The sequence below is a fragment of the Bombus huntii genome, chromosome 15 (genome assembly GCF_024542735.1).
Source record: "Bombus huntii isolate Logan2020A chromosome 15, iyBomHunt1.1, whole genome shotgun sequence".
In the NCBI taxonomy this organism is placed as follows: domain Eukaryota; kingdom Metazoa; phylum Arthropoda; class Insecta; order Hymenoptera; family Apidae; genus Bombus; species Bombus huntii.
Window position 1 is genome coordinate 3,904,161 of NC_066252.1, and position 12,676 is coordinate 3,916,836.

Consider the following 12,676-nt stretch of genomic DNA (forward strand, 5'->3'; position numbering starts at 1 on the left):
ATCGGTACGTGTTTCAATGCGCGCGCTCGAATACCAGTCACGTATATATTAATATGCTTTCAGAGGATCTCGCAGAATTTTCGCAAAAAAGGCTCCAAAATTCTTGCGCTTTATAAATTGTATCAGCGAATTTGTTGACGCGCGTCTGGCAGATACACAAAATCAATTTTTTGTCGGTAACGTGGGGCAACGTAGTCAATGAACGAGCGGTTCATCCTCGTACTTCAGTCCCGTTTTGAACCCAATTTGAACATTTCAATCTCGAGCGATATATGGATCGAAATTAATTTGAATACGTCAGATGCCGTTGACGTGATTGATATTTTAATATCCTGAATACCACGCCGTTAATACGTACTACGATGCGTGAGAGAAATCACCGTCGAAACGTTGCCAATAAGCAACAAGTTAGCGTGCGAGCTATACGCAACAAGTCTCATAATAGAATTAAGTTTTTGTACGTTTGTACGAACTTGGGAAAACAAAGTTAGATGTATTTCTTCGTATAAATTCGATTCGTGTCTAGGAGCGTGGTTAAATGTAACGAATAAAGGTACGCAGACTGTATTTTTTTTTTTTTTTGTAATATAAACATTTTTCTTATTCAAACGTATGTTCTTACATTTACACAGTACAAAAAATTATACTCAGACCTGCCGGCCCGCGGTTCATAATTGCTATGACTGGGGGCGACCGGTGATGGGGTAGTGTAGGACTTTGGGGGTGGATATTTTATAGGAGTTTTAAGGGCTGTACAATTGTCTCATCCATTCCACTCCGCCCCCAATACACGGCCCCTTGTTCTCATTCTCGCTCTCACTCACTCGTGTATTCTTCCCGGAATTTCGCTCAAAAAAACAACACACGCACGCGTTTATGCAGTTACATACAAGCAATCTTTCGTAATCACCTTCATTTATACACTGACGTTCGATAGTCGTGCTTCGCATCATGTTCGTATTCAGCAACATTTAAATATCGGTATTTCTTCGTTATAATTAATCGTAATAATGATAATCATAATCATAATAATTAATTAATAATAATTAATAATGGTATAATAAACTATCTATCTACGCGTGTAAGGTGTATTCTTTTGTCCATGGTTTATGGAGTGTGTAATCCCTTAAAGCCTAACTTTCTTTCGTATTTATATATGTATATGTATACATATAAGTATGTATAAATGTATTTACATACACGTAGCGGGAGAACGAATAATAGCTTTGTCTGCAGCAATAATACACAGAGTATGCCTATTTGCTTTTTTTTTTTCTATAACTTTATACATCGTCGTTATCATCAATTATCATTATCATTATCGTCGCTTGTGAATAATAAGGGTACTTTTTTTTAATTCTTGTTATAATTTCCGTAATATTAACGTTACTTATCGACACTAAGAGATATTTAAAAATTTATTCGTTAAATATTATTTTAGTCAAGTCGTTGTATGCTAGAGACGAATGTTGAGATCAAAGAAATTGCGGATTTCAGGATTCCAGTGATTTGTTTCTCCTTATTTCTTCGCTTGTTGCTTGCACGTCGGTTTCGAGATTACCAGCAGTAGAGAACATCTGACGATCGATAAGCGCACCAACGGCGCGAGATGCTAAATCACATACACCTGTCCTCGAAAGCTGCTGCCTTCCTCTCTCTTTTTTCTGCTTTTTTCCATTCTCCATCTCCTTCTTCTTCTTCTTCTTCTTCATCTTACTCTGCTACCACTTGAGGTTGCGAACAAATCGTGAACGTTCAACTATGATATTCGCCGATTTACGAGTGTGTGAAAAACGTCATCGTGGAACACAATGAACGAGGACGGCAATGGCTTTCAAGAATTCAGACATTGCGCAACATACCGTGAATAGCAGCGGTTTGTTCTATACGAGAACAGTTGAATGATAGGAACTCGGCCTCTCATCTGCGAATTCTGCATGACTAATCTGTTTCTTTTTGTTCTTTCTTCCTTCTTTTTCTTTCGCCTACCTATACACGATACACGATACACAACGTGTAAACGCGTGAGACAGTCCACATTGTTCAACATTGGCACTTCGAAAATCGTTACAGCTTTACTTTGCATTAAATAATGTTACCATAGTTTATCGATATTAATTATAATACAATTAGAATATCGCTGCTCTATCGGATAGACGGTTTACGTGATTCGACAAAAATAACAGATCATTTTTACTTTGCTTTTTTTCTGCTTTTTTCTTGTCCTCCTTTTCACATTGTTTTCATCTTACTGTTCTTTTTACTGGGTCATCACTGGGCCACACAATATTAATCCAATCTATAAAAACATTAAATTCAATCGAGTCTATTCTCATCGATATCTCATATCCTATAAAGATAATATCGAAAGATTTGTTTAGCAATTTCCCTTGTTATTTTTGTTCTGATGCCTTAATTTAAACGACGGTGGTCATACAAACCTTCGGAGAAACTTTGCTCGGTATAGCCGATATATCTTTCGAAGAAGAAAAACAAACTGAAAAACGTATATATCCGAGGAAGCCGAACTGCGATTTATCGCGTGTAATTGCGTTAACGCGCAATGGTCGAGTCATCTTATTCCAGAAACTTGACCGTTGCGAACAGCTTAGGCAGTGTTTTCCTCTTACACTCGCCTCCCGCGCGAAACACAAGGACGATAGCAGGAAATATATATCGGCCATTTGGCAAAGCGCTTCTATGTTTGCTTTCGTTAAATCGATACCAAAAAAGCACCAGATCACGAGAGCACATAACGCGGATCGACAAGTATCACTGATCCAGCTAACAATTTAATCGACATCTAATTGCACAAAGGTACCTCTAGACGATCCTTTTCGTAGATGCTAGTAAGAATTCATTACACAATAATCCATTATCTACATTTATATAATATAGACAATATGTATTGAATACAGGCACGATATAAGTAATTACAAATAATGCATGATCCAAAGTTCTCCTCATAGGTATCACAATGATAACGGACACGGCGCGCGCGCGTTCGCGGGACCGACTCCATAACTTCAATGAAAAAAAGCCGCGGACTTCATGTCCGCAAGCACGTTGCTCGAGAGGAAGGAAAAAGTATGTGTAAAAGGAAAATTCAAATGAAACAACGAATAATCTCATTGGCTCAGCCAATATCGAAAAATGAAACTTTTGAGTTACTCGTCAAATATCACAACAAATTCTTGCACCTTGATACAGGTTTTATCAGAGTATCTTGGATTTATTCTCCTGTCGTCTCGAACCGATCCCGGGCATATGCTATTCGGGAGACGGATACACGACCCGATAACAGGTTACGCACTCACTGCTATAGCGAGACTTTAGTCAAACAACGATCAACGGCTCTTGCGACCGCGACAGGGGGCCTAGGGCTACGTCTCCTCCTTCTTTATCTCGTTATTAGACTTAAGCTTGGCAAGAGTTTCTTCCTTCACGTTACTCAATACGGCCAGCGAATCTTTCACCGCGTGGTAGATTATGTTCTTGATTTGCAACTTGTCTTCGTGATTCGTGTGCGTGTCCGATAACGCACGGAACTCTTGCGTTAGGTGGAAGCAATGCGACACGTTTTCTGGAGATACGAAATCTTCGGCTACCTTTATACAATTGTGAAGGTTACGGACTTGATGCGGCGCGCCAGCTGGCACGAATACTGCATCGCCTAGGCACTGTACGATAGCGTATCTGTAACAAGGGAGAGAAACACATCTTTATTTTTACAAATACTTCAGAAAGCTACGAGAGACAGTGAGATCGTCGAATGAACGCAATGCTTACCCTTCGACGCCGTATTCGCGGTACAGCCGTTCTCGCAAAGGTCCATCAAGATAACAGCTTTGATCGTGAATTGGATCGTGGTGCGGCTCCAAACGAGCCCCTCGTTCCAAAGCTACCGCGTTCAATAGATCCCTGATCTTGTCGGCATCTCGTGCTGCGTATATGTGCCACAATGCGCCCGGTGCTTCTCCACGTTCACGAACACGACGGCGTGTCAAGATGTCACAGCCGGCTTCGTCTATCGCCCGTAGTGCTTCTATAACATTGATACAATCACGATTGTTAATTCTTCGAAATTTAATTTGTTTTAGATAAAAACAACACAAAATTATGGTAAATACCTTTGACGTATTCGTCGTTATCGGCATCCTTCGGAATTCCCACGTAGACCATAACGTTGACCGCATCGGAAATATCTAGATGAAGGTTGGTTGTTCCCTTATTGGGATGAAGAGCCGATCCGTAAGCGTTGTACATTTTGGGTCCCAAGTCTGGTCTCACGAAGCAATCCGGTAGACGGCTGGCCAGGTTCAATCTTCCGTTTCGATGGGTATACTCCGACAACGGCAAAACTTTCATTAAATCCGCGAATCTCGATGGCAATAATTCCGCGAAGTCTTCGCCCGGCGGCCAATCCTTCAATTTCAATAACATTGGATTTCCCCTCTCATCCTTTAATCTCTTCGAGAAGTGTTCGAATCCTTCCCAGAATTTACGCATTGGTTGGTTCGGTACCAAATTTCCGGTCATGCAGTTGATCAAGTCGTTCTTCTCGTCGCCAAAGTCTCTAGCGAACGAATCCGGGTGCCACAGATTGATATCTAACGACTTCGCAACGTCCGACACGATGACTGGCTGTCCGCGTTTCCACTGGTCTTGAAATATTCTATAATTGTTAGGATTGTTTGGATCGTTTAACCTGAGCAACTTTCCATCACAGAGCCACGAGTGCGGCACATCCGGATACAGACTCTTACTTTCGGTAAGCGTCATGATCCGAATTGGCAACGGTTCTCTTCCTTTCTGCGTCCATTTGTATCTTCTAACAAAATGCTTCAATTCCCTCGGTTTCTCGTCATCCAGTTCACCTTCCCTCTCTTTCTTCACGCTGTGTTCTATTACGCTGGATATAACCTCATCCAGCGTGTCCATTTTCGACTTTTTGCCAGATTTCGCGACGTTGTTCTGCGCGTTGTTTCCGGAAGTAACGTTAACATTGCCGGAATTATTGGTCGGTGAATTCGATCTAGATCCACTACCGTTTGATTTATGGGACGGTCGGATAAGCAATTCTCTCAAGGTCGAGTAATTGCCATCTCGATCCTCATCGGAATCCGAGCTAGAACCACTTTCGTTTTTATCCTGATTCTGCAGAGCCACATCCGCCAGCCAATTCAACGGAGAGTTTTTGTCTTCGCCGTTCGTTTTGTTCTCCGACGATCCGTTCGATTCATTCACTTTCTTCTCTTCTTTGATTTCCTGTTTAACATTACCGTTCAGAACCGGTACCGTGTCGCCTTTTATCATGTTCCGTAAATATTCGTTGGGAGAGGTCTGAACGACTAGCGTGCAACCACAATGCTGTGGTATTCCCCATTCCGCGCGGCATTCGTGCAACCGTTGCCCGAGACGTGTCAAGCTATCGCCGGCGATAATTTGCGTGAGCATAAGTCGTTCGGGCTCGTGCACTTGTCTATTCGTACACAAAAGCCACGAAAAATCGTCTCTATCCTTGCCGCTCTCTCCCCAAATCTTGATCGTTCCATTCTTGCGTCCCTAATAACATTTATGATTTGTGAAATCTCCACGAATAAAAATTTACATATATAAACGCAGCTACGTTTCACACGTCAGAGTTAAAGAGCTCGATTTTTATAGGTATAATCACGTGGATTTCAACGAACTATTTATCATCATGTCCTACGAATGAATATAGATTTACAAAGATGAAAAGAAATTTTCTCACCTTGTAACAATCGATGCATACGACGAAGCCACATTTTCCGCAAGCCCAGTGATAGTTGAACAGGGTCGTCTCACAGACATCGCACATCTCTCGAACACCTTGCACCACTCTCTTCCAAGCGACTGTTCCGTCTACAAGTCCCGAACTTGCTGTCAAGGTGAAGAAACAATCGATACGCAAAGCGTTAAATCATGCGAACAAAGGAAATACTCCAAGCTAATTTTCCTCGCGTATAATTGCATGCTTATGAAAATATCGAATTAAATATTTCCAACGTAAATGAATAATATACACAATAATGAAATCAAAAAAAAAGCTAAATGACCATATCTCATGCTAAATATACTCAATTTGTTTTTTGTTTTAAATTTATTCTCGTAATATCTTATATATACGCAACATCGATACTATGAAACATGCGTGAAGACATATAAACATTGATTTTTTTAATTTTTAATCTGTATTTTTCAATGACCATGTTACCTAAATGCTTGAATCCAACATGAAAAATTTACCTTCTGCCATGTGTTGTTGAAGAGCGTCCTTTTCTTGATGCAAGAGGTCACAGAACTGATCTCCGACTTGGCGAAGTAGTCTGTGAGCCATTTCCAAATCTAGATCTTCTTTGTCTCCTTTCTCTTTATCGTTCTTGTCGGACTTTTCATCCTTCTTCGTGTCCGTATTCTCTTTTCCTGGTAACCATAATCGAAGATCTACCTGTAACACGAAAACCAAACGATTGTTCGTTATTCTTGCAAACGTGCCTTGATAAAAGGTGCGACAATTTCGAATACTTACCTCAGACGCATCTTTATGAGGGTCGCTAAATCCTGCTATAGCCAACTGTCCGTTTTTCGTGTACCGTAATCTACGGAATGCATAAAATCTGCAGAAAATATTTTGAGGAAGATTTTTGGAGCGCTGGTGCGGTGTCCATCTGCACTCACGACATTTAGCCAACTTTGGAGCAACTTCGAAACAAGCGCCGTCTTGCAACCAACTGTCGCCGGTTTTTTTCAATTGTGATATCGGAGGTCTACGAAAGGGATCGCCCCTACCACCGCTTCCACCTGGCCCACTGTTACCACCGCTCGTACTATCGTCTCTACGTTCTTTCTTTTGACGAGGTTGTTGATCTTCTCCGCCCAATTCGTTACCTTTCGTAGTCTTTGGTCTTCTACCTCGTTTTCTCGGTTCCTTATTATTTCCTATTGAACAAACAGTACGATCTATTTGAGTAACGATGGAGAACATTTATTTAGCCATTTATACACAAATAACTTAGTTCAGTGTTAAAAAGCTCGTTATATTGTTTGTATTTCATAGATGCTAATCAATTCATTATTTCATCATTTTTTTGCCTAATAATTGTTATTAGAATATTTGAAAATAGCAAGCAAGGATTTTATATTGAAACAGGGTAAGTGTACGAAACGGGATAACAAGGGTTTCAAGAGCATGGCGAACCTAAAGAGTGTCAGGAATACAACATTTTAACTGTAACATGTATCAAACAATCTGCGTTATCGAATTCTATCGAATCTGCATTGTAATTATATTATTTAATTATCTATTTCAAAAAGTTGCTCGATATTTCTTCTATTACTGAATCCTACTATTTTATAATATTTGAATTAAGTTCAATATTTCACGTCGCTACGATAAACTATTTTTTCTAAAATATAAAAATTCTTTAAACTCTGGTTTCTGCAGTAATCTTGTATAATTTATCTATCATTCTAGCATATTTTTTGTGTACTTAAAAAAAAAACAATAATCTACTTCACTTATGTTCCTCGATAATTATTTCAATTTATTTGAATGCTTGAATCCGAATGGATCGATCAATGGTATTCCTGAATTTCTCGAGTTCTCGCATGGCTCTATAGAAAGGATTAAGTGTACGACCATGGAACACGGATCACTTACCCTGCAAGTGAATAGTTAGTTCACCTGATGGGAAGTCCATTTACAAGAAGCTACGTCAACTAACCGTTTCCCGACGAATTGTTGGAATTGGCCGTGGTATGCCGCACCCTCGACGTAGGTTGAATGGAACCCAACTGTTCGCTGGTATCGCTAGCAGAACCAGCCTCGCTCTCGTTACTAGACTCGCTGCCTACACCAGTCCCTCCAGCTTGCTTGTCTTCCTTTCGCCTCCGCTGATCTTCCGCGGTCGTTTGCTGCCTCCGTGCTGCGCCCTTCTTTCGTTTTACCTACCACAGGGCACAGATTATTAAGTAGTCAGGAAGTTCATGCTCTTGCCGAAACTACTGCCAAAATACTACGAAAACCTAGATATACGCGCGCGCGCATGCAAAGGACACGCACGACGCACGCACACCGTACCGTATACATATATCGTTTACAGTATGGCTTCCTATTCCAAGCAAATCAATTTCCGAATCGAATTAAGTTACATGCAATAAGTCTAGATAATTTCAAACGAATGGTTTAATATAGAGAAAAATAAAAAAGAAGCTAAAAAAGATAGCTCTTCTCTCATAAACAACAGAATAATTTAACAAGTTCTCGAAAGTCGAACATATATAACAGAATTCAAACAATCGTTTTGAGGTTAGGTTTCTTTAGTCGCGTATATATATAGGACGAAATCGCTTCACACTTTACCAATGCTATCCACTCAGAGCTATACATGTCGCACGGTCGATAATCGTTCGTAGAGCACATATATCAGCGTCAAAGTTCGAGAAACTCGTGCCAAAATAATTTCATTACATCGTACGGACAACGTTCGAAGACACCTTTCTACTTGTGGCTTGTATTGGCAGAGCAGTATTATCAAAATGGCGGCGAAAGAGGCGGGAAATTCAAACGCAACAGTGGCGGGGAAATTCAAACGCAACCGTGGCGGGAAATTCGAACGCGCAACTCTGACGCTACGTGGATTTCGCAGCAGACGTAATAATCGTGTACATGCTTCGACACAATTGAACTACTAATTATACGATATAACGATGAAAACCGTTACGAATGATACATCGAAAATCTACATACTACCAGAAAAAGAGCGTAGACATGAGTAAAGGAAAGGATGTAGTAGTTATATTCAGAACACGACCTATTTAGAGAACCATGCAAGAATAATGTAACAGACGCTACATTGAGTCACTACAACGAGTCCAAACGACTTAGACGTCCGACTCTAGAAAAGTAATAAGATAGATACGATCCATATAGATACCTTGGGTGGCTTCCTTTTCGGCGGCGACTTCCTTTCCGGGTCGCTGCTTGACGAGTCTTCCTGTAACGTTTTCGTGTCCGTGGCGTGTCCGTTTAACGATTCTTTGTTCGCCGATTTACGACTACTTTTGGCAGTGACCTTGCTTTTATTGATGCTGTTCACCGCCATACTACCGATATTGTGAATAGAGTTGACGGCGCTAGGCAAACAAGTGGTGGTCGTATTGCCGGAGACGTTCGAAGAGGTGTCGCGTTCTTTGTTGTTCAACGACTGCGACGGTGCTTGGGAGATGTTCATAGGCAAAGTGACACAAGTACCACTACCTACGACGCCCGTTGTATCTTCCGTCCCATCTTCGCCGGAATGCCTCTGAAGCCAAGCCTTCTTCAGCTTGTGTACGGGATAACTGGTACTGCTGGGTGGTCTAGGTGCGGGACTATTGGATTTTTCGCTATCAACCGTGCTCGGATTAGCTTTGGCGGGCGTGCCGGGAGCACTAGGTGCTGGACTGGGCGCCGTGGAGGGTGCTGGACTGGGAATGGGCGCGGGACTCGGTGCCGCGCTCACCGTCGGATTCAGCGAGCTGACGCTACCCGTACTGGCCGGTCTCACGGAACCATCGCCGCTGGCAGTTCGTGGCGTTGGACTGACCGCTGTCACGGTACGTTCCTGTGTCGTCTGTGTGTTCGACTGGGCCAATAGAGCGACCGTGGTGTTGACGACGGTGGTGATCGAGGTCGCCGCCGAAGCTATCAACGGGCTCGGTTCGCTCACTCTCGAGAGGACCGGTGGTCCGACGCATTGCAACGATAGTGGCTGTGGTTCCTCTGTTCTACGTTTCTTGCAGACTTCCAGCGAGACCGGTTGGCCGGAATTCTCGGTCAACGACGGAGTGGGCGCTTTCCTCTTAGGCGAACCGGATCTCTCCACTCCGAGATCGAGCGGCTGCGTTTGGAAAGAGGTGTTGATCTGAGGTTGCGCGTGTTGCACCGTCTGACCGGGTTGCTGATGAGGACTCGTGTGATGCGCCGGATGCGCGATGGGCCTGGACAGGGGCGCCGAAGCTGCAGTCGGCGGAGAACCGTGAAGGGGTGGCGGTGGAAGCTTCGCGGCTGGCATCGAGCCGGTATAACCCCTAGGATCGTAGACGGATCTACTGTGCGCGGGCGGCGGCAGAGGTGGAGGCGGCGCCCCGTGATGGTGAGGCACTTGCTGGTAAGGCGAGCTACTGGCCTTCGAGGTGAGAGGTATCGGGGCTGCGACCGCCGGCTCGGAAGCTCTGCAGACCGGCGTTCCGGTCATAATACCCGAATTCGGTTTCCCGTAGATGTGAGGCGGCGCTGGGCTACTGACTTTCGGCTTAGAGCCTGCCGGCGCGGCGTAATGTGATGTCGGTGAGGCCGTGGGCGGATGCGGATGTGGATAAGAATACGAGGACTTGGCAGTAGCGTAAGGTAGGCCGGGTTCCGGCCTGGTAAGATAACGTGGTTCGGGTGGCGATGGATGCGGTGGCTGATGAGGATGTTGAGCGTGCGGCGACTGACGATTGTGCGAATGCGGTGGATGCCCGTGCGGACTGGGTAATTGCGTCGTGGTCGTAGACCCGCTACTGCTTCGGTGATGACCCTGAGGTATGCTCTTCGCCGCCTGTAGTCCGTCCAGGTGGTGAAGATGGTGAGGACTCTGCGTCGGACTTCTGTACTCGTACGGTTTGTGCTGCGGCGGGACCGACTGTACGTTCAGATACGGCATGATCTTCGGACTCGGCGAGTGTTGCTGCGACGTCGGCACTTTCGGAAGCTCTCGACCTTCGTTCTTCACTATCACCGAGCTCTTGTGATCCGGCAATAAAGAAGGAGGATTCTGGAGAATCTCCCGACCGTGATGGTCTCGCTCGAGACCTCCGGCCAAACCGCTTTTACTCGGTAACGACTTGTGCGGTTGACCTACGTCACTCTTCACCTTAATATCGTGTATATACGGTGACTGTGGCTGGTACGTCGAGTAACTGAACAAGCCGACGTTTGGCTCCACCTTTGGCAGGGAACTGTGCGACGGCCCTACCACCGGTGGTGGTTTCTCGTGAAGACTGCTAACGGGCAGCGACGACTTGGAAGTTCTCGAGTGCGCCGGTGGTGGTGGATAATCGACTTTGCCAGGTACGCTCGACGGTCGAGACACCTGCGCCAAAACAAACCAGAATGACTACCATTAACGCGGTATTACCAATATTGGTATATACCAATCGCCGCAGAAACGAACGTTTACGCCGAGTATCGGCGATAGTGCGGCCGTTCTCTCTCGATCGATCTCTCGATCGTTACAACCACGCGCATACGTACCTGTTGAGTCGGAGGCGCAGTGGCTGCATAATAAGCGGCTCTCTGTTGTGCCGCGACATGGTCCCTGGCCTCGGCTTGCCTGTGCAGTCTCTCGGCCGCGACCAGGTGTTCCCTTATCCCCAGGTTCTCAGTTTCTCGTTGTCGCTGCTCCCTCGCGTCCCGCTCCCTCGCCTCGCGTTCCCTTTCCTCGCGCTCGCGTTGCTGTTGCTGCGCGACGGTGACTGGATGCGCCGCCGCCGCACCTGGCCCGGGATGATGATGGCCTACATGCGCTGTCATTGCGGAATGCGGCGTGGCGTGCGTTCTGCTTCCTGGTGGTGGTAATGGGATGAACGTGTTCCATGCCATCGAGGTCGACTGCATGTTTCTCTGCGGAACATAAGACACCTACTTCAATAAATACTGCCAATCAGTTTGTCGGTTTGACCCGGATGATCGTCACGCCCGTTCGCTGTTTCCTCCCCGATATCCGTCACTGTCCACGTGTGCCGGTCAGAGAGACACGAAACGCGATACGCGACTTCTATTTTCGCGTTCGTCGTCACAGTTGCGCGCGCGGGTGCACGCGCGGAAACGCATTCGACACCGACATCCGAGGAGAAAGCAATCTACTATACTCTCGCTGACGCCATCGTCTTAGCAACTTTCCTAATGATATACGATTATTAGTCCGGTAATATTTTATACATCTGTGGGAAATTCGTAGATACAAGAACGCACAGAATGCGCATAGTACGCGAAAATATACAAAATTTCCAAAGTATAGTACTCGTTATAGTATTTAGTCGATGAATCAAATTTCTGCTTAGTTGCGTTCAGAAAAATAAAAAATTGTAGAAATTCGCAGTTCAATGCGTGTTTTCAACTCGTTTATGTGTAGCACCTCTGCGATGAATGCAAAAAATTCCGTAGTCCGTATTACGTATTTTATATTTTTCCTAAGAAATTTCGTGCGAAAATCTTTTATCTTCTGTAGATAAATCGCGATCTTTCCGAACGATTGACCGAATATGATACATATAATTTTCTTCGAAACGTTGTCGATAAAGTAATTGACGCGTGAATCATTTAAACTTATATCGATAGCAAAAAACCCTGATCAAACCACATTCTACCCGCAGCGTGTGTTCCTCTCGTCGAGTCTGTTGGACAGTCGTAACACCAAGATCTCGAGAAGTCGATTGGAAACGTGAACACGACTGGAACTTTCCAAGTATATAATACAGTCATCAATCCTATAATAGTAAATCTTATAAATCCAAGAAATCCAAGATTTCCACCTGATTTGATTCTGTACATATCATTCGATAAATACTCAGAACATCAAGATCGAATCGTTTATAACAGAATACTAATCGTCCAGCTAATTTTATT

General features: G+C 44.2%; 1 protein-coding gene across 4 annotated transcripts in view; it reads right to left on the reverse strand.

Annotated features, from left to right (window-relative positions):
- Positions 1-2,871: 2,871 nt before the first annotated feature.
- The window catches only part of LOC126873686 (probable JmjC domain-containing histone demethylation protein 2C), a 230,421-nt gene continuing 220,616 nt past the window's right edge, over positions 2,872-12,676 (reverse strand). For 2 of the 4 annotated variants that reach the window (XM_050634785.1, XM_050634784.1), the window contains exons 10-18: positions 11,303-11,689; positions 8,961-11,141; positions 7,749-7,971; positions 6,554-6,963; positions 6,271-6,472; positions 5,756-5,904; positions 4,131-5,565; positions 3,790-4,045; positions 2,872-3,696 (exon numbers count right to left, since the gene is read on the reverse strand). In XM_050634785.1, coding sequence (XP_050490742.1) covers positions 3,384-3,696; positions 3,790-4,045; positions 4,131-5,565; positions 5,756-5,904; positions 6,271-6,472; positions 6,554-6,963; positions 7,749-7,971; positions 8,961-11,141; positions 11,303-11,689 — 5,556 coding nt within the window. In that variant the 3' untranslated portion in view covers positions 2,872-3,383. The remainder of the gene's footprint in view (positions 3,697-3,789; positions 4,046-4,130; positions 5,566-5,755; positions 5,905-6,270; positions 6,473-6,553; positions 6,964-7,748; positions 7,972-8,960; positions 11,142-11,302; positions 11,690-12,676) is intronic. The other 2 variants (XM_050634786.1, XM_050634788.1) reach the window with 2 other exon arrangements.